The sequence below is a fragment of the Dermacentor albipictus genome, chromosome 9, assembly GCF_038994185.2.
Source record: "Dermacentor albipictus isolate Rhodes 1998 colony chromosome 9, USDA_Dalb.pri_finalv2, whole genome shotgun sequence".
Lineage (NCBI taxonomy): Eukaryota > Metazoa > Arthropoda > Arachnida > Ixodida > Ixodidae > Dermacentor > Dermacentor albipictus.
Genome location: NC_091829.1, coordinates 12,233,675 through 12,255,740, shown reverse-complemented (window position 1 = coordinate 12,255,740; position 22,066 = coordinate 12,233,675). Strand labels below are relative to the sequence as shown.

At 48.0% G+C, this 22,066-nt stretch overlaps 1 protein-coding gene across 7 annotated transcripts in view; it reads left to right on the top strand.

The window, feature by feature from the left end:
• Positions 1–2,247: 2,247 nt before the first annotated feature.
• The window catches only part of LOC135911126 (excitatory amino acid transporter-like), a 57,600-nt gene continuing 37,781 nt past the window's right edge, over positions 2,248–22,066 (top strand). For 4 of the 7 annotated variants that reach the window (XR_010567222.2, XR_010567221.2, XR_010567220.2 and 1 more), the window contains exons 1-7: positions 2,248–2,505; positions 7,358–7,531; positions 10,127–10,454; positions 12,463–12,574; positions 16,984–17,029; positions 18,152–18,182; positions 21,268–21,620. Coding sequence is in view for 3 of the 7 variants with exons in the window: in XM_065443252.2 (XP_065299324.1) it covers positions 2,287–2,505; positions 7,358–7,531; positions 10,127–10,454; positions 12,463–12,574; positions 16,984–17,029; positions 18,152–18,182; positions 21,268–21,620 (1,263 nt within the window). In the remaining 4 variants the exon portion in view is untranslated. The remainder of the gene's footprint in view (positions 2,506–7,357; positions 7,532–10,126; positions 10,455–12,462; positions 12,575–16,983; positions 17,030–18,151; positions 18,183–21,267; positions 21,621–22,066) is intronic. The other 3 variants (XM_065443253.2, XM_065443252.2, XM_065443254.2) reach the window with 3 other exon arrangements.

The following is a 22,066-nucleotide window of genomic DNA, read 5'->3' as shown; positions in this document are numbered from 1 at the left end:
TACTTCTTCCGGAGTAGCATGTAGGCGCTTAAATGTACGCTGGCATAATTGTCTACATATCGTCAAAGAGCTGTAGCTCTCTCTCTCTCTCTCGTTGTCTTTTCAGTGCGCGGTCTTGGTTTCTGACCTTGTTATTTTCACTTTATTGCGTTCTTGCGCGTTGTTTTCATTCTCAATTATCTCCATATATAAAAAGCAGCTAGCCTTCCACGTCGCATGGCCGAAATCAACTTTCATTAAAAATCTCGTATCATCGTTGGTCTATGAATCAAATTCACCGGAAGGACTGAATCCAGCACACTGACACTGACTAGTCGAAAAGTGGTGAAATGAGGTAAAACGGGGTGGGGTCTTGTGCAAGGAAAGTTCCAGAGAAAAGAATAATACAAGGTCCTAAACGGAAATGAACATCGGAGCTTGCAGGAGAGCTGAGACCTACGCAGTTTGACGACGGGTGGTTTCTCAAGCTCGCGGAACATTTAATCCACAATTGTTGTCGGAGGGCATCGTCTAATGTCGTTGCCGCGTCAAGCTGGCGTAACCGGGAGTTTTTGAGTTTATACTTTCTTGACCACTGCTGCCGATAGCATTCTGAATGTAAAAGAAAGCAAAACGAACCCTACTTTTCCAGTGGGTAAATTTCAGATCTTAAAGCCTCATTGCACTTACCAGAAGACACAAGATGACAGCACTGTAGGGTAAAAAAAACAAAAACAAAAAAACATGGCCTCCGAAATCATGACGCACACGACGAAACTCCGCCATCTTGGAAACATTTAAAACCGTTGCAAAACTTCGTCGCCACGCTGAGTCGTACGTGTAATCAATTTCCCCTTACGTCATAGGTTATATTCTTATTTCAAGCCGGCAAACATACCAAAGGAGTTGCTGAGAATCACTGCAACACTGACGTGTTATAAAAGCCGCATGCCTAGGTTGTAGTACCACGAAAGGCAACTAAATGCTAAAACTTAAGTACCACGGGATATGGACACGCAGTACACCATTATGGCGAAAAGAATATGGCAAGTCATTGCGCAAATTTCTTTCGTTAATTTGGTTATTTCCTTGCCAAATCGAGAGAAAGCTGGGGAGTCAAAGGAAAAGGCCTTATAGAGGTCTTAACACCCTTGTCAACAGTTCGTAAGCACTCAGATATATGCAAAATAATATGGGTAATAAGAACAGTAGAAAAACAGTTTAATAGATTGCAGAGCACCTAATCTCGCGTGCAAGCACACATACAGACACACTGTATTCTATTGCATAGACAACCTGGGACAACAGAAATGAAGAAGCAAGATCACAACTGTCGCTAAAAAGCTTATCAAGACGCGAAGCGCGCAAGTTAATATCGCTATCGTGCGGCCGTCGGTGCCTCAGTCACCTGCAAAATCTGGAATAACACTGCTGCTTCAACTAACAAGAAATAACAGAGGTTGTGCTTCGCGCTCGCCAATCACCAGCAGGCCAAAAGTTGTTGCGCAATTCGTAGAAAATTTCAGGTGAGTACTGCTTGTCGGAAATGTACGCGCGCAGCAAAAATGAAGTAATGCGACGGGATAAAAACCAAAGGTAGCGGCCACACCGTCGCGCACACTATGAGCGTCGCCATATCGAACGTATGACAACAGTGCAATTAAGAGTTGTTTTCTAGTGCGTACTCCCGGTTATGCCTTTTACATTACAAACACAGGAGCTTTCCTCGGGATCGCACTTTCTAGGAGGAACACAGCGACTAGTGACGCATTAAGTGCAGGTAACTGGACAGGCCATTCGAAACGGAAACGACTAGGCGTCTTCAGGGACGGTTACTACATCTCTTTCGTTTATTTTCATTAAAAAAAAAACACCGATGTAGTGCAAACATTCACCTGTAAAACAGCGCTCAATGTCACCATATAACATGTACTTCTGCGTCTTCGCGTCAAAATCACCTTTTCCCGCCCAAACGAAAACGCGCAGCGTGTTCTTTTTCCACCTAAAACTGACACAGCTGGCGCGGTCAACGAGTTCAAGGACACGCGTAACACAGCCGCAAGCAGCGCCTTCCTATATCATGTCTTCGTCTGACTAGCGAGCGGGCAGATCTCGTGGTTCAAATTAACCAATAAGACAACACCTGCACACGGCACTAAGAGCCAGGCCGACGACCTCGCGCGCACCCAGTGCTCGCAGTAGCGGCAGAGACGGCGGGCTTGGTGGTAGTCACCCCCCCATCCCTCCTTGTGTGACTATGGTCTCCTGGGGGGAAGCGTAACGTATTTTCTGCGCAACTGTCGCGTCATGTTCTGTGGTCGCGCGCCGATTGGATATTTCGACAAAACAGGCTACTTTTTGTTCTTCGGTAGCTTACAAGTCGATGTGTCACAAGACTCTGGGTTCCTTGAGGTGTTCGTCGATGAAACTGGGGGTATGTTGTGCGGACTGTTGGGACGGCTGCCCGGGGAAAATAAGGAACACGGTTCGCCTCTACTAAACTTGAGAACACCAGGACTTCTAAATGTGAGTACATATGAAACTAAAATGTACATTGCTCTATTTATTGCCTCTCCGAATTTCATTATAAAAAGCATAATGTTGAGTGCATAAAAAAAAAAAAGTTGCGGTTTTGTCATTTTTTTGAATTCGCTCCCACTTCGTGCTTCTTGTATACATGCAGCGGGTATTGTAGCGGTTTTCATGATTATGCACGGCCTTGGCGAACATAAAGAATAAGAGCGTGTTCATATGATAAACTGACGCTTGTCGCCGTAGCCATTACACCCGCGAACTCGAGCGTGAAGCGGGAAGGGATGAGACAGGGAGCTCCGAAGTCTCCCTCCCCGCCGCCATTTCTTGCCGGTTTCTAGTAGAGGGAGGGAGGTAGCCATATTGTGGTCTGCTGCCAAAGGATGTTTTGGAGCAGCTGTTCAACCTTCCCGCCTTTTTTTTTAATATTTATTTTGGCCTTGTTAAGTGAGGGCTATTCATTTATTTATCTTTATTTATTTATTTATTTTGTTTGTTTATTTGACGTGCGCTAGAAGTGGAGGCAATACCGTAAGGGTGAGCTCGTTTGCGTTTTACAATAATTTTACAACCGTGCGCTGCCTTCTGCGTTTATACTCTGGTCACCTGTCACTCGCTATATTTTGCCGAAATTTGCTGACGTCTCATGTACATACGTTGCGCTTGACTATTTCAGCAATAGCTGCGATATTGGTCAGACGTAGCTTAGATTATGGGTCTGTATAGCGTATGCTGTACGTAACATGGCCAGTTTACAGGTTTTACTTTCCTTACACTACGTAGAAGTTGAAGCACATAGCTCACTTCATTTTGGATTGCACTGCGAGGGCATGCTGACTCGGGAGAAAGGCTGTATTAGTGAGCGGCTATTTTGATAAGTTTACCGACTTGAAAAAAAAAAAAAAACGTAATCGTGCAGTATCTCCGCGCAACCAGAGACGCTGATATCTTACTCATTTTTCATTAAACGTTGATTAGCCTATTGGTATATTGTCTTTGGCGACCGGGGGCTTCTTCCCTCGGTGCTTTAATTTGAGGGCACGGTCGCACTAACAGCTCTGATAGATTTTGGGTTGTGATTCTGCGAAGCATTTCGCCGTCACGCTATGGGAGGGGTGCATGCGCTGCTCAAAACTGCCTCGACGCGGCGCCACTGTACTTCAGGGGGCATCCATGGGGCATCCATTCTTTCTCTATGGGGCATCGTTCGCGTACCGAAACGCTTGCGCGGTGCGAGTGTTCTGTGGCCGAGCGACGGGCTTCTGATTGGTGTGGTGCGTTCTGTGCACGTGCTGCGCTGCTGTTTGTCGCGTTCTGGACTGTTTAACTGGAGTGGCGGGGTGGAACGACGATGCCGAACATGTGTTGCGTGCCGGGGTGCCATTTCGGCTGCAAGGAAACGACCGAAAGGGTGTCGTTGTTTTGTTTACCGAGTGACAAGGAGCAGCGCGAGAAACGGACGTGGGCGGCAGAGTGGTGGTGTTAACTTTGAATGCAAATATACGCGTTTGTGTGCGGTACAGTTCAACGTCTCGGACATCATTGCTGCCTACAATTTCGATGTAAATTGCGACGCCGTGTCCCCGGAGCGTGAAAAGCCGACGCCTAAAGGCCAGAATACATGGAGCGAATATGCGACGAATAGTCGGCGTTCGACGCCCGGCGGCGTACGCGCGACGCGCGGCGGCGGAGAAATCGTCGTTCGCCGCCGATCCAGCTGGCGCAGAAAAGTTCGTCGGGCGTCGGCGATACCGGAAGCGGCAAACGAGCGGCGCCCCAAAGCGAGCCAATCAGGTCTCACTATCCGCCCCGACTTCCGACCTGGCTTCCCCGCTTGTCCGTGTATGCCGATCCCGCTCTATCGTTCACGCTGGTCTCCCGCTTTTCGTGTTCGTGGTATTCAAAGAGGCGCGGCTGGAATTTAACGACAAATTAATTTCGGCTGTTCAGAAGCGTGCCATCCTGTGGGACATTTCTAAACAAAATTTTACGCGTTTTTAGAGTGTTCCGCAATTCAAAAGCAAGAATAGTTGTCGTTAAAGTTTTTTTTTTTTGTCATGTGTTTCACTACAGCGCTTTTGCCTCATCTAGCCACACTGATAACAACGCAGCGGCTCGCCGGCGGCGGCCGCCGTGTCTTCGCTCCATGTAGCGCAGCCCGACGAACATACGGTGTCGCGCCGCGGCTGATTTTCCGCCGCCCGAACATCGTCGTGAAAGTTCGCTCCATGTATTCTGGCCTTAACGCCGTCACAGGGATGTTTGAAGGCCTTGCAGCGTACGTCACGAAACCCAAACTTCAGTCCCTCTCATCGACAGTTCGACAGCCTTGCAAACAACCACTTGAGTGGTCGGATACGATTGAAGAGAACCAATTTTTTTATTTAAAAAAACATGTCTGAGTAATAAAAAACTGCGGTATTGTTGCTATGGCTACTTGTGCTTGTTTAAGAGTTGATTTGCCCTGTGTTATGAAATGCTTATGCTTTACGCTTTTATGCATTCTGTATTTATTGCCGTTCGTTTGCTGCTGTCTCCTTCGCACCAGTGCATATATCTCCCATGTTTTGATGTTCTTTCTTTATGCTTTTTATATCAGTGTTATGCTTTTAACAAACTTGCATTGTGAATGGTGTAACAATTGTGACCGGACGCCTCTTTGTGCTGTCTGTATGTCACTCATTTTACATAACAAATAAATTATCGTGCTTGCATGTTTTTGCACCAACACGTTTTATTTCTTTTTCTGACTGAAATGTAAAACTATATTTTCTATTCATTTTTCGACCATGACAAAAGTATCAGCACCGATGACTAAAATATTTTAACTTTTTGCAAATAGTTGCCCACTAAGAACCAAGATATCTATTCTCGTCATTTCAGCATCGAAACCACGAGCAACGTGAATAAGTGCTGGGCTTACTGACGCTTCTAAATGACTGCTTGCTAAGACAATTGCCTAATACAATGCAGCTTCAACTAGGCAGATCCTAACACTTCACGTTCGCCGTAATCCATGTACTAAAAGCCGTACCAAAGACATTTAATTGTGAGGTTTGTCTTACATTTAGCCTACCTAAATCTCGTTCAGAAATGGCCTCGCTTTGTCCTGAAACCTGAAGTGCCCGGAGCAGCTCAGTTTCCGTTTCTTCGTCATCAAACCAATTATTACGGAAGGAACCCTTGCAATAACGCTTTTATTGTTTTGATCTGATAAAATACTGCTCACGGTTTAACAGAAGGAGAACAGCTTCGCATGGCGAACAACCTGGCGATATATATGCCCAACCGAGAGTTCGCGCTTACTTACTATACGGGCGGTGGGGGTGGTAATAGACTTTATTGAAAGGTGGAAGGTGGCTGAGGGATCTGGCTCAAGTAAGGCCCTGGGCCTGCTTGGCCTTCTCCGCCCAGTCCGCCAGTTATTGCGTTCTCCAGGGTATTGTACCCCACCGCTGCCGACCAGTTGTTGCGACACCTGGTTCTTCAACCTCGACCGGCGTTACTATTGGGTAGCGTGGCGTTGTCGGCAGGCTGCAGGCATCCGGTAGACCATGGCGATCAGGCAGGGACGAGACGACTTCTCGTGCGAAACTTGCACGGTTTATTCAATGGGTGGTGAAAGGTGAGAAGAGAATAAAGTGAAAAAGTACATTGCGGGGCCCTTTAAACAGGCCCATTAATATCGTAGGTGGGAGCTTGCTCAAGTGAACGTCACGTGACATGCATTGAATCCCACTGTGCCTGGCGGCGGCACCCACTTTCCCAGGACGATGTTTTCCCCAGCTTGCCTCCGCCGGTGGCAACCCGCGGGTCCTGGTGATCGTAGGCAGCTGATCCCTTCTCTTTCGCGCGTCGTTGGTTCGCGTAAAGGGCGTCTGGTTGTGGATGGGCGGCTGATCCATTCTCCAAGTTTACGTCTTCACAAGCGTGCCTCCGCTGGCGGCAGCCCGGGGGACCTGTCTGGTTCGTGGAAAGCGTTCTCCCCTAAAGTTTCACAGCTCGCGTAAAGCGTTCTCCCCTAGAGTTCGACAGTTCGCGGAAAGGGTTTTCACGCACACACACAGAGGGGCCTGTGAACACTGCGGGGCGTCCGCCTGACCGGCATCCACTCGAGACAACCATAGCAAATTAGGAGTCCACTCTTCGTTTCAATGAAGCATGATGGTCCAGCATCCTTTTCACCTGGGGTGCTACACGCCAAACGTAACAAGGGGTGGGTGGGGACGGTATTGGCTAGCGATTCTTTTCGTCAGGTGTTTGAGCTCCTTGCCTAGGGGAACACGCGCTTTACTCTACAGAATTTAAGTGATATTTTAACGGCATTCTTGAGGGCATTTACACTCTTCACGTCGAATAGGGACTGAGGTTATTATACGTAAGGTCGTTTTATAATGCTGTTTAACACATTCGGCACTCTGCTGTTCACCAGTCTAGCTCCCTTGTAACATGTATTGTCCCGCGGATTGCTATTGAGTGTCGTAGGTTCAACGTACATAGAAAACGACTTCTAGAAGGTCCCTTCCGCCAACTTGGATTACCCATCACGCTACCTATCATTCTGTCCCTGGGGGCGTCGGCACTAGGACACTGTAATAGGAACGTATGTGATGCCATATATAATTTTATAATGGAAACAAGGAGACTTTCATGCTAATTTTACTGTTTTATTTTCCAAAACAACAAACCAAAAATATTGACTTCTAATTTTAAGAAACTATAGCCTGAAAATTATTATTAACGATTAGAATTAATTTCATATCACATTTTCAGTTAAAAAAATCCTATTTAGGTATTCATTCTTTTTCAACCCACTGCCGCCCGATTCTTGGCCAATCCCCCGTAGTGGGTTGTGCTATATCTACAGGCTCCAAACCAAACCAAATGCAGCGATCCGCCTCCGCGGCCGAGTGAAGAAACTCGGCTATTGCTGGCTCGTGCTAAACCACGCGTGAAACTGCGCGAGCTAAGACGAAGAAGAAGGCTCCTTGCCAAGCTCCGGACGCAAGAGACCACAATGGCAAGTCTGGGTGCTTGAAATTTCCTAGATGATGCTCTAACGCCGGCGTAATATAGCGATTGAATCGCGATTCTGCATCGCTCCGACTCTTTTTGTTAAGACTGGTTGCTTTGTTCAGGTTGCATAGTTGTGTTTTTTTTTTTTGTGAAAGGTTAACATCGCGCCTAGTAACCTAGCAACCCAGGAATTTTGGACATTGTCCCCTTCAACCATCTGTCGAGCTTCACCATAATGCACTAATGTAGCTCAATGGGCAGCATTAATAATAATAATAATAATAATAATAATAATAATAATAATAATAATAATAATAATAATAATAATAATAATAATAATAATTAATAATAATAATAATAATAATAATAATAATAAATATCGGCCGAATTTCGATAGATTTCAGTGATCGACAGTGTTCGAACAAGGTATGTTTCTGGACTTTTGTACTTAGAAGCCAGCGTTTCGGCAAGCGCAGCAACTGACGAAGTTCCCTCCTTTCGTGAGTAAAACGTTGTCAGGACAGGTGATCGCCCTGACGAAGACGTTTCCTATTGCCTTGGCTCCAGAGACGCCTCTTGATCGAACACTGCTGTGATCACTAGTCTCCATCATAAGTGTCGTGCCTTGTTTGGATTGCTATCGGTGATGATGACGGAACAAGGTGATTGTCCTTTCCGCGACCAGATATGTGTACATTAAAAGAGAGCAGTTGTTGAATAATATGATAAATGCGCCGTAGCACTTTCCATAAACAAGCAAAGGCAGGTGATTGCGGTAGTTTGGTGGAGCAGGTTGTTTCGCAGTGTGTTAGACTATGTGTGAAGACGTAAGACCCTAAGACCATAGACTTTCTATGACGGTATATGTAGACTTCGCAGAAAAACTTTTGTAGTGGTAATGCACACCGTGTAAACAAATAAATTGTGTGAGGCTGTTCCCACGCAGTCTCCATTCCTGATTCTCTGGCCATAACCGGCGCATTTAGCATGGGGTGGTAGACCGTAATGGAAAATACAACATAAAAAATCGTTTTAGGCGGGAGGAACATAATACGATATGGCATCCAATCGCGCGATGCCTCAGGTATGAGCACTTCGTCTGTTGGTACACCTGCTGGAATCTGTGGGGAAAACAATCGTTGGACACGGTTGGTGGTACTCGTTCTGTACGTATCTACTGCGACACCTAGCAGTGCCCAAAACGTCCTTGGGTCCTTGTGGAACATGGTGGAAATTTCGGCGCAGTTATTTTAGTGCGACATACAGCACACTTCAAATCGCTCGCGGAGTCTTGCCTTGTGTCCCCTGATTTACACGTGTATCAAAATTATAAGAATGACTTTATTTCTCATAAAACAAATTCTATGGTGGGGTTCTCGGTAAAAAGTTGCGCGCAGGCAGCTTGACCAGCCCAAAAAACTCATGAAAGGCAACAGGAGGCAGTGGGCGCTCACATGTGATTGCACAGTATACGGTAGACGTGAACTTACAAAAATGTATGTATACAATAGGGAAGTAATACATTTTAATAATTACAAAAACAAGTAGTCTGTGTGCACAAGAAAAATATGAAATTTAAACATGATCATGATAGATTAGTTTAAAACATTTTTTAGGGAAAAAAAGCTGTACATAGCGCTATGTTCAGTACAGCACATACTCAGAAATTCGATCCGCGACTATGCATAAAAAGCACGGCTGCTACTTCTGTTGCAGGTTGTTGGAAATCTGTTGGAAGCTTATTGGATGCCTTGGATATTGGATCGCATTGTTTCTGCAAAGGGTGGGCGAATAGTCGAAGTTTCGAACACGAATCGAATATTTAAGTATTCGTATATGCTCTATTCCGTATTTTCGAATATCGAAACTAACCAAATATTTCACAACAACCGTCTGTTAAAGTCACTTTGCGTCTGCTGAAGGAGTCTCGCAAATTACCAGAATTGAAACAAGGACAAAAGTTCGAAGCAGTGCACAATCAAAATGGGTCATGCAATTGTTTTGTTTTCGGTTTCGCGACGGAAGTCTACATGAAAACTGGTGATTATTGTTGTAGTCTGTAATTCAGCCTTTCATACAGTCTGGTCACGTAGCAGTTTTATCTTTTACGCTAAAACCAGTGGATATATTTCTTGAAACGGGCCATCTTGCATGTGTCCATAGCATACAAATTCCGCAAGTCTTTTCTTTTTCCACAACTTGTGACCTTTATTTTTTAACAACCATTCATTTAGTGTTTTTTTGGAAAGCTATAGTCATACAGAAGCCATTCATCCTTGGCAAACTTGTTTGCAACCAACCTCTATGGATGCTGAGAGGCTGTGGAAAGGCTGATTTTGATTGTTGTGAGTTTCTTTGATTGTTGAGTTTCTTGATTGTTGCAGTTTCTTGTGCATTATTATTATTGACGAGTGATATATGCGTCTACTTTTGACTATTCGGTTCGATATTCTATTCGTTATATTCGATGCTTACTATTTGTATTCGATTCGTATTCAAACAATTTTATATTAGCACTCTCTCTCTCTCTAGTAGTCTCTACGCAAGTGCGTTTCGCGCGAGAATAACGTGCCCACCGATTCCTTCGCGGGCGTCGCAGGTGGAACGCAAGGCTGGCGACCGGGCGGGCTCCGAGGACGACGAGGACGGGGGCAGCCTGCTGCGCATGTCCGAGAACTCGCTCAACCTGTGCCTGCTGGGCGCCGCGGTCGGCGGCATGACGCTGGGCTGGCACATCCGCAACCACGGCGTGTCGGCCCGCCTGCTGCAGCTGATCGACTTCCCGGGCGAGCTGTACATGCGCATGCTCGAGTGCCTCGTCATGCCCGTGGTCGCGTCCAGCATCGTCGCCGGCCTCGGCAGCGTCGACATCATGCTGGCCGGTCAGATCGGGCTGCTCGCCATGCTCTACTTCGTGGTCGCCACCGGTGAGTCGTTCATTGCAGCCACGGGCTCCCTCCTCGCTGGGACCTGCGTCGTGTGCATCGCGTATAAGGCACCGAGAACCTTCGGAGTATTAGCCGACAGCGCCGCATTTCTCTCGCACCAGTTAAGCTCCTTTTTATAGGAATGGCCGGACGGGGTGGCAACGTGCCAGCTATTTCAGCCCGCTGCACGTGTTCCAATCCAACCGGACGGGGCGCACTTCAGAGAACTGCGGATAACCGGCAGCCACGTGGCTCGGGGTCAGCTCAGGGGAGTTCTCGAGGGGAGGTAATTGGCGGAACCTCCCCATGAGCTTTTCGAGACAACAGACAATGTGCTACCAGGCGTGCCACCCGGGACGGAGCAGAGTTCTACGAAGCCCCTCTGACGTCGGCTCCGGACCTTTACACCAGTGTGTGTTTGCGGCACGTGTATGTGAGCCCTCCTCCACCTCCAAAAGGGCGGGTCATCTTCGGTGACGTCGAACGGTGACGTCGAGCGATTACTGGACGAACGTTTCCGTCCGCTTGGAATCAAGGGGGGACCAAGTGCTTATAAGCAGCGATGGTCGGCTGCGAGAGTGTGCTCGTTGTGTGCTCGTTGTCGAGCTCGAAATGTACTAGTGAGCTGAGTGCTCGTTGTCGTGCTAGAAATGTACTCGTGAGCTGCGTGCTCGAAATGTACTCGTGAGCTGTGTGCTCGTAAGCTGTTTGCTGTATGCGTCGTCTTGCGTGCTCCATATGGGAGTCACGCTAGGCTGTCGATATATGTCTTGTCTAAGATGTAACTAATGTAAATAAATCCTGTTCACCGAGTTCCTCTCTACGACCTTCAACTCCTTCAAATGGTGGCAGCGGCGAGATCGTCCGACGACTCCTACATTTGGTTGACAGCGGTAGGATCGGCCGACAACTCTGACATTCCATACTGGCGCCGCCGCGCTGATACTTGATAAGTTCTTAGTAGCGTATTATTTGCTATTTTGCGTACAGTACGTGTTGGAACAACAGCGGAGGCCAGTTTCCACGGGTCCATTGTTTGTACGTATACATAATCATACAGTGTGTCTCAGCTAACGCGGACTATAAGCGGTACAAAGAAAGTTAACGAGATATGACGATGGGACCAATGGTGTTAGCAATCGCCCTGTGCACACTGGTGAATTTTTCTCTTATCTTTGATTTGCTAATCATTCAAAACTAAGTACACAAATATATAATTACTTGCATAATTGCGTAATCTCATATGTCAAATGGCGCACCGCATTCGAAAGCATCATATTCAACACCTAGCTCGCTACATTTTCCCCAGTTATCTTTTCTTAGTTTCAGAGTTGTACCATAGGTTGTACCGCAAAACGACAGAAAGAATGCGAAGTGAAAGCGGGCCCACATGACAGCAACGCTCTCCAAAAGGGGTTTAGAATCAACACCTACCCAATGGCTGACTTGGCGGCCGCGAGAAAGCGACAACGCACGCGCAGCTGTCAGCTGCTGCTACTAGCAAGCCCGCTACATGCTTTTTTTTTCAATATTTTTTTGCTTCGCCTCAGTCACGTCGATTATTGCCGCCCTGAGCCAGTGAGCTAGTAACGCTCTAGCGAACCTGTGTAGCAAACAGCATGACGCGGCTGCTTGCTCGTAGCAGCAGCCAACAGGCACGCCTTGTCACTTCTTCGCGGCCACCAAGCCAGCCATTGAGCAGTGTCGACTCCTTGAAACCCCTTGGCGCGCGCGAAAGCTTACGCAATTATGCAGTTATGCGTACAGGCAAATAAACATGATAATTAGCTTAACAATGATAAAAGACACATTCACCAGCGTGCTCAAGGCGACTACCAAAACAGCCCATCGTCGTAACTTGTGTACCTTTTGCCGCGTTAGCTGCAGAGTACACAGCATACTTACGGCCGCAAACGCAAGTGACGATTATAGGCGGTTCACGCGCCGCTGCTAATTTTACTGTGAGTGATACCTTGCTATATGCCTACCTGTCACTGCTTCGGTGCAGGCATGGCGTCGGCCATAGGTATCGGCGTAGCGCTCGTGCTGGGACCACAGAACGAGCCCTACTGCCGGCGTCAGTTCAGCAGCCAGATTGACGGCTTCCTAGACCTGCTCAGGTAAGCACGCAACTTTTCGCACAAAGATTACTATACGCACTAAAAAAGAACACCGATGATTACGACACTCCCTAATGCGAAATTTGAGCGCAGCTCCATACGTGCATTCATTTCATGATATGCTGACTGGCGCGGACAATCTGTCTCGTGCGGCACGTTGCAAACGGAGCGAAGTGTGGCGCGTCAGCCTCGCTAATCGGGCGATCGAAATCTGAAGATCGCGAGAGGCAGCGCGTGGGTGACGCGTGCGCGCGATTCACAGCAGCTGCCGCAGACAGACCTCCACTCATGCAGCGCTTTGTTTCCATATATGGCATCGGTGGACGCGCTCGCCGCATGCCTTAGCCGCGGCGTCATCGGTGAACAGACAACGGCGCGCTACTCTGGCGCTATCTCGTAGCGGTAGTACGTCGCCGTAAAGCCCCTCAATTTTTCAAAAGTAGCGCCATTCTTAGATCTTTCCGCCACCCCGCTCACCCAGGCGCTTCCTCCTCCACCCCTCCTGTCGCCCCAGCCTCCTCCGCTCCCCCATTGGCCAATCTGTGTCACGTGAAAGCATTCCCCGCGCTTTTGTATATTTTTTTTCTTTCCGGCGCAGAGCAGGCGCCGCGTTTTTGTATATCTTTTCTTTCCAGCGCGCTGCGACCCCCATTCTTGGGCCTACGCGACGAAAGTACGGCAGGCGGTTTGAAGGAGCGCGGTAGTTTTATACAATGTGTTAGGGCCGAGTGCTTAATTACGATGCCGTGCTGCTGCGCCTACGGTTGCCACAACAGACCCAGTGACGGCAAAAAGCTTTTTGCTTTACCATCCGCCGGGCGCAACGCAAAACGAAGAAAAGTGTGGATTCGCAAGATCGGGCGGGCTGACTTCGAGCAAGTGGCAAAGAACGCGCGGCTTTGTGAAGGAAGTGCCACGGCTCCTCCAACCTCTTCTTTTGACGCCCGTGTCAAAACGGGCCCGTGTCCAGTGCATTGGGGGCGCGTTAAAGAACCACAGCTGGAATAAAATTAATCCGGAGCCCCCATTATGGCGTGCCTTATGAGATCGTGGTGTTGGGATGTAAAACCCAAGAATCAACTTTTTTTCTGTCTTGTGTGCCTTGACTGTTCCAGTTAACGCAACACTGCTTCCTTGTGAAAACTTACAACGCAAAAGAATACAGACGCACGTAGTATACAGAGATAAAATTAGCACTTCAACAAGAGTGTTGCTGGTGCCAATGAGGGGAGGGCGATAATTATTTTCTGAACCTCTTTCCAGTTGTCCCATCAAGTTCCTTCTTTTTTTTCTATCAAGTTCTAACCATTTGCACTGTAATAAATAAATAACGATTTCATATGCTGTACGTTGTTCAAATTATCTATACCGCCTATGTGTGAAAACGTTGCTCATGGCCACCACAACCTGTGCATGAGCTACGTACATCTTTAAAAGGCACGGAACAGAAACGGCCCTGCTGCCAGGCATTGCTGACCGCAGACAGTCGGAATCTCTCACGTGCCGGCCGAACAAAAGCATCCTGCGGGTACGTAAATTAACCTACGAAACCACGTGCACATACTTTCACGCTGTCAAAACCTGAAACTCTGGTAATTACTCGCGTGTCTGAGCACACCGCGTGCTTGTGTCGTGTTTCAGCAACACGAACTTTCAACGTGCGCGCGCTTTACGCCTTAAATGCGCCTTGAATAATGGTGCTTTTCTCTATTTCTTCCGCAAATCCGACACGACATCCTTAAGGCCAGTTACCGACTGACACAGCAAGATCTAGATTGAAAAAACTGCTCCGCAGGACTCGAACGAACTTTTCCGCGGATTTCCTCCCGTAGCGTGTTAGCCGTCGTCTGCTACGGCAGGCCCACCACCGGCGGCGCCACCGTCGAGGCCGCGCCGAGCGGAGGAGGAGGGAAGTGAATGGCGCTACTTTGGGAGATTGAGGGGCTTTACGTCGCCGCAGAGCCAGTCTTGCGCGGCACTACGATGTTTCTCTCACGCTTTCGCCATACCCTCATCCTCCGCTTTCCTCCTCCCGCCCTCTTCGCTATCGCCGTCTTTCATCCCCCGCTGCGCTCCGCGTCCCAAATGCGAAAACATACTTCGGAATCCCTGACGTCACGCTGACGTACCGGCGCTGGGGTTTCGGCGCGAAATTTAAATATTGATACTTGGACCTTCATTTTCTCATGTAATAATCAAACTATTTTTTTAAATGACTGCCTGCAGGGTTCTCAAACGATGCTTCATTAGTCTAAACTGATTTATTGTTTCGCTTTAATATCCCGTTAAGCATCTGAAGGCAGGTGGGGCAAAACTAAACAGACTCGGCATTTTGTGTGTTCTATGCGGGGAAGTCCTAACATTGCGTGCACTTGCAACCATAAGCGCCTGCAAAAAGAAAGCTGTCCGATTATTGTTAGGATTATTTGAACTGAGACGTTACGGGATGTACGTGTAGCGAGCGCAGACGACAGAGGCAAACTTCTCTGTCGCTTAGCGTGCCCCGATTGAGCTGCACATCGCTTCAATTAAGTTTGTAATCTCCTCGGAATGGAAGCAACTTAGGTACTGTTGAGCCAGAATTTACAATGAATTGCCCATTTAATGTGCATAGTTCTGTAATGGTGCTCACATGAAGTGCACGGCTTTTCACATTCCACCTTATAAATTTCAGGCAATATTCTCACGAAGAGGCAAAGTGCCGTTTTGCTTGTAGTTCACTAGACAGTGCCCGAACTTGATGTTATTCTCCATTTATAGACAATACGGTTTTCGCCGCATCACTCCGTGACACGGACGAAAACAGCGGAGCGCACTGGAAGCAACCGTTGCCATTCGCCCTAAACTTGCTGTCTTTCCTACCAGAGACTAAACACTATACTTTCCGAAATTTGCACTCGGCATGCACGCTTATGCAGTTAGTCCCTTGAGGGACGAAAGCTCCGCTTTTAGGACGAACTGTCGTCCGCACCACGTATAGCAGCACAGCCAGGCTGGAGCATACGAGCGCGAGCACGCACCTAAGCCCTGTCGTGCACGAAGCAAGTTTCGCTGCGCATATATGAACTACACTTGCACGTATACACAGCGGCGGCTCTGCTACGTATAAGCATATAGATACCGCCGCAGGGTGCTGCGACGATTCCACTGACTGAGCGCACTGTGGCTCGCTGAGGACAACTGCGTTTGGCGGATACGTTTGGCGCGTTGTAGGCGCCTTCAAAATCCAAAGTATAGTGGCGTGTATGCGTTAACAACCAAAATCAAACTTGAACTGCGCGTCAGCGTGACGTTCAGTAGGCGCAGCGTTGTGGACGCACCCCACTCCGCCGTAGCCTTCGCAGTGCAAGGCATTGAAGAACGAGCGGAAACACCGCGAAGGGCGTGTTTGATTGCCAATAACTCCGCTTCTGCTGAACGCATTGAAGTACTTTTTGCGGCAAAGTATTTCTTAAATAGCCTATTTTAACTTCAGATGCATTTATTCACTTCGATAAACAGTGGTTCAGGGCCCCTTCAATTTCGCGATTTCTGCATGTGTATATATAAGATGAATAATAAAAAAAGTTCCAGTTTTATTAGACGTATAAATTGCAGTAAGCATTCGTTTACTGATTAACAAGCATGGTGTCACGTGTGCACGGGCACATCTCACTCGATGACCGTGAACACTCGCTGTCACAACGCCGGCGTGATGAAGAGCGGCAGCAGCGGCGAGCGAATTGCCCTTCGTGCTGACTATAGCTCTCGCGTCAACGAGAGCTAGTCGCGCGATAACGCAGCTCACGCGAAGCCTTCCATGCGCCTAGCCTTTGTACCCACCGCAGATTACCACCAACATGGGACACAGGAACGCGCGTGGACGCGCTCAGCCGCACCACTCGCAGCTGTGTGCGGACTGGAGTAAACGGACGCTAACGTGTCCCCCTTCACCCCCCCCCCTCCCTCCTAGCGCGCGCTCACTTCCCCGCTTCCCCCACTTGGGCGTACGATCAGATTGCGCGCATCCGCCTCACCCCACTCCTCGTGCACTATGTTCTGCACGCGACACCGCCGCATCAAGCCGCCATCCTTCTCGGCTCACCCTCGCACCTATGGCATACGGCGCGCGTCCGCGATCTTATCTCACTTGGACTTTATAGAGCAGACCAGGGCGACGCCGACGGCGGAAATTCGCCTGGACTGTCCATATAGTAAGTGTCGCAGTAGAAGTTAATTAGTGATCATATTTAACTACATACCTAGACATTTCGACTACTCATTCAGGTGATTTCCGAATCTTCCAAGAATGCACCTGGAAACGGGGAGCAGCCCAAACTTTCACAGGTTGTCTAAAAAAAAAATGCTTTATAACTGAAAGAAACAACAACGTACTGTTGGCTAAAACTGCAAACATCTTCACTTCCCAGGAACCTCTTCCCCGACAACTATCTCGCAGCTTGCCTCGTCTCCTCGGTGAGTGAAAGCAGCGGTCGGGCGCATGCGCGAATCGAATGCGAACTTGGTCGGTGGAATCGAATGGAGCTTTTTCGACGTCATCCTTGTCCATGAATACTTTGTTTAGCGCAAAACGACAAACACAAGAAAGACGACAGGACAAGGCGCTACTGTCAAGGAGCTACTGTCGTCTTTCTTGTGTTTGTCGTTTTGCGCTAAACAAAGTATTCATGGATTCGCACCAACTAGCCCGCCAACGCATTGTGTCATCCTTGTCACATCGTCTGAAGGTGTCTGGAGCATATAAACGAGAGAAGCAACTTAGGGTGCACAATTTGGGAGCGAATAATGAAGGGAACCAACGGGCCCCATTTCAAAGCGCTTAACTTTCTTTGACATATGGAGAGTATAGCACGACACACGTCTATAGCTACGCTTAAGGATTCTATAACTTGTGTGGCAGTGGCGCATACCTAATGGCTAGATCAATGGGAAAATCGAAAATATCAAAACCGTTGAACATAACGCTCTATTTCATTAAAAAGTTCATCTGACTTAGGGACGCCGACGTTGCATGTTTACTGTAAAACTTAAGCGCGATAAAATTACACCACGGCATATGGAACAGACGAGGACACGCGCTACTACCAACTGTTTATTTCAGCGACACTGTACCGGTTTACGCGTTCTTTCGAGCACATGCATCACGCCACTCATTCAAGCGAAACTGCGAAGCCGTTAGGGCTAAACTATCGCGCGTGTCAGAAGCAATCGCTCGGAAAATCGAGCTCGGCCCTGTGCGAAACATTAGACGGCTCACTTACAGGTAGATAGTTAAGAGAAATGAGACGTCTGCCCAATCGTAGCAATTGCTACAAATTGCTACGATTGCTAAATTTCTAAATTGCTAAATAAATTGCTAAATTGCTAAATTAATTGCTACAAAGGCAGATGGTTGAGTGCTTCGAAATGAAGGCTTCCAAGGACAACCGAGCCGTGTTACTTGCAGATCTCGTGATTAATTTTTCGTCACGATTCTTCGTAGATGTATATTGGTTTAGTTTAACTGAGACACCATATCGATCGCTTTTGCTGCAAAAAAAAAAAGACATATCTTTTCTTTTTCTGCTCTTTTTTTAGCGCACCCACATCGCTCCGCAAAACGACAGTGGTGAGCTTCTTTTTGCACTCATTCTATTTGCGGGGTGTGCGAATATTCGTAACTTTCGATTAACGAGTCGAATAGGCTCCTATACGATTCGGCGTAGGCATGAAGCATGTGAGTAGTGAAGGAGCAGGCTACGTCGATCAGGGAGCCAGATTTCACCGGCTATGCAGCGACTATTCGCAGCTGCTTATTTGCTAGCGTTATTAGAACGGTTTGTGAACAGCGTATTTTAGTAATTGCGGAAACTTCTGTTCTCTATTAAAAAATTATTCGGCGTTCGATTCGATTCCTTTTGATACTGTTCGATTCGTATTCGATGTGAAAAATTGCTATTCGTGCCCCTGTTTATTTCACGGGGTATGCACGTGACTGGATGTTTGCCCTGAAGCATTTTATGCGTGCATTCCACCAGCCACCACAAATTGTAAGCTACCGCCTGTAGCGAATAACAGTTCCGTCTCTTCAGCTTCATTACTTGAAGAGCTACAACAGGTCATGATATGTCATTAACTATATCGTCAGAGTCCTGTCTATAATTAGGAAAATGTTGCGGAGGTGGAATCTGTTAATAATTAAGACATATTTATTTAATGCGAAAGCATTCCTTGGTGAGCTCCCCAGCCCTGTCACGCGAAAAGTGTAATGCACCTTGCATCTGCACAAAAATGCGTAATTTGGGAAGTTAATGACATCTAATCGTTTTGATAGTATAAATGTAGATAGTTGGGAGCTTTTAAGCGATAAGGAACAATTAAAAGCAAAAATATTTAATGAAAAGAGAATACCCATAGAGATAACATAGGGCTCCTTAGAAAATACATCGGGAAGCTTATAGTAGGGGTGGGTTAACTCGAAATTCGCATGTGGCCCAACTTGAGGCCGGAGGGTGGCCCAACTGAAATTTGGGGGTGTGCCTCCTCGAAATTAGGGTTTGACACAACTTGAAATTCGGGGTTGAATCTACTTAAATTTGGAGGTTGTCCAACTTTGGATGTGGGCCAACTTGTGATTTTGGTTTGGCCCAGTATCCAGTTGGAACGCTGAAGAGCGTCTTTCAATTTGCGGACACCTCGCTCGCGGGCAAGCGAGCGCGTTAAGACGCATGGCGTGTTTTCATCGGGCGTTATCGAGGCCACGACCGAGGCGCAGTCAGAACGCAGGCGAAGTAAAAACGAAGTCACAGCCGCGCCAAACAATGCTTACGCGTTAGTAGACAATTAGAACTTTCTGCAGTTTCTTTTCTAAACCGAAATTGTGTTTCTGTGTATTGAAATACATTGGCGTTCAGCGCAGTTTTGCCGTGCAAGCATACGTATATGCAGGGGAGGCTGTTGGTTATAACAATACCGCCTGAAAACTTTTAACGGCGGATGTCTCGAAACTGCACATCCTGTAAAGTTTTACACAATTTCACATTCCAACATTTTAAATGAAAACCGACAGTCTGGCAAGAGTGATGCCTTCAGGTCGCATGTGCAGGTTTATTGACCAGTTGCCTTCACCTTAACAGATCACGCAGTCGTGACGCCTGCGGCAGAAAGGATGTTGCACATCCGCCGCCTAGGTTTGTGAGTGGCGGCGCTGGCTAATACTCCCAGGGTTAGTTCTAGTAGTAAAACATAAGTACCCCAGAAAGAGGATGGGAAAACGGAGCCGCGGTAGCTCAATTGGTTAGAGCATCTTCGCGTATTGCGAAGAATGTGCTCTTATGTCACCTGATATAGTGGCTAGACACCTGCGACCAGTTTTTTTTTTTCATCCACTTTCATTTCCACTAGTTTATTATTACTTTTTAATTCATTTAGTAAATACAAGTAATTTTCCCTATGTTGTCCTTGGTGTCCTTGTTGGCTTCTGTATATATATATATATATATATATATATATATATATATATATATATATATATATATATATATATATATATATATATACGTGAAAGTGTACGGGCCACCCAGTGGTATAAATTCGAGATGTGGTGAAACCAGATCACCGCAGATGCATATAGGCAGATCTCCCAAGAAGCGGAAAGAGTTTAGTCTCATCAGCGTTCTGCAGGAAAGAACGCCTCGATGGTTTCACATTCTCTCGGTTCCGCGGCACTGGGCATTGGACTTGCGCAAATTTTGACATACAGTTATTTAATTCCAGAGGTTCCACCATGCAGGTTGCAGTACAGTCGTAGCAGTCGCCTATCAGACCTGTTGCACGGCGTATCGCACGTACTTGCGTCGTGCCGTCGGTTATCTCCAATGGGAAACACGTGTGCGTGAAAACCACATTCGATGTGCCGTATACGACGCGCCAGAAACACGGCTGCTCGCCGGATAGAAACCTCTTGGAATTCTCATCGAACCTTGTTATAGATGTTTTGGATGCTTGTTTGGCACGACAATATTCGTACGGCAGATCCGACGCTTTCTGCGCACGTTTTTTTTTAAAATATATTGTGGGGATCTCACCCGTGCTCTTGGGACAAAGGAACGACAAGACACTAGGGCAAACAATCGCAAGGGCATTTATTGCACCTTTCATAGATGAATGCATGCTAGCCGAGTTGCTATCCACAAAACATGCCGATGGGCGCGCGAAAAATCGCGGAAGTCCGACTCACCGCGACCGGATAACGAGCGAATATGTTCGCCCCAAGCTGGACACCAACGCCTGGTCGTTCGCGCGTACGGTCACGCGAACGGTGGCGCGTTCAAACGATCGTGTTCGTCCATTCCTGAGTAGGCCTCACGAGACGGTCTCGCAGAAGCATGGATCGGCGCACGTGCAGAACGTCCGCGCTGCTTGCCGAACCCGAGCCAAAGAGGAAGAGCCTTCTTTCCGCTCCCAAGTAACCCCGTAGCGCGAGTGTGGCGTTAGCAGAGCCACACTCGCGCCATCTCTCGCAATGCGCTTCAAGCACACCGACTGCCGCGGGCACCAAGCCACGCGGCGAAGCCGGATTGCAGGAGAGGGGTGCTATGTGGGAAAACAACATATCAGGGGACGCGCGCAAGTCACGCATCCCCACAGTATATATTTGCCTCCCTTCCGAGGTCTGGTGGGCGAAGATATTGAATGTTTGCCTCCTTTTCGAGGCCTGGTGGACGACGAACACATCTACCTGGTGATGAACGATCGGACCAACATCCTGGGCCTGCTGTCGGTGTCGGTGATGCTGGGCGCCGTGCTGTCGGTGACGGCGAGCGAGTCGGACTCGCTGCTCAACCTTTTCGTGGGCCTGAGCAACGCCACGGTCACGGTGTCCCAGCTGACGGCCTGGGTGTCGCCCGTGGGCGTCTTCTTCCTGGTGGCCACCCGGCTCTCGCAGATGAGCGAGCTGCACCACGCGTTCGTAGCCACGCGCACGCTCCTGCTGGTCAGCGTGGCCGCTCTGGCCGCCTACGGACTCGGGCTTCTGCCAGTCTTGTACGTGCTCGTCACCAGGAAGGTAAGTGGCTCGTCGCCTTGGCTTGTTTGGCTGCATCGAAAGGCGCAACAGGGTTCGTTACCGCTCGTGGATGTCTGCAGCGCTCCGGAATTAAAAACGGTATTGTTGCGACGCTGCCCTGTTGGCGCCAGTTATGACTAGCTTTTTTTATGCAAGTGCCGCCGGCGCACACAGTTTGTATACGGAGTTTGCACACTCTTTACGGGGTCGGTGTTCTGCAGCATAAATTTGCACATATATGTATGGAAATGAGGGGCTTTTTATTGGTTAAGATATGTGGCTCACAAAACTCCATTTACTACTGCGGTTACGATTAATGTTAGTACTGTTGTTAGTGCACGCCTATAGCTACGCGTCTCCATCACGGCCGCGTTGGCGCTAGCTCTCCGTAATGGTATCTTCGACTGGTCGTCCCCATCCCCCGAAACAGAGTCGGGCGGATCCGG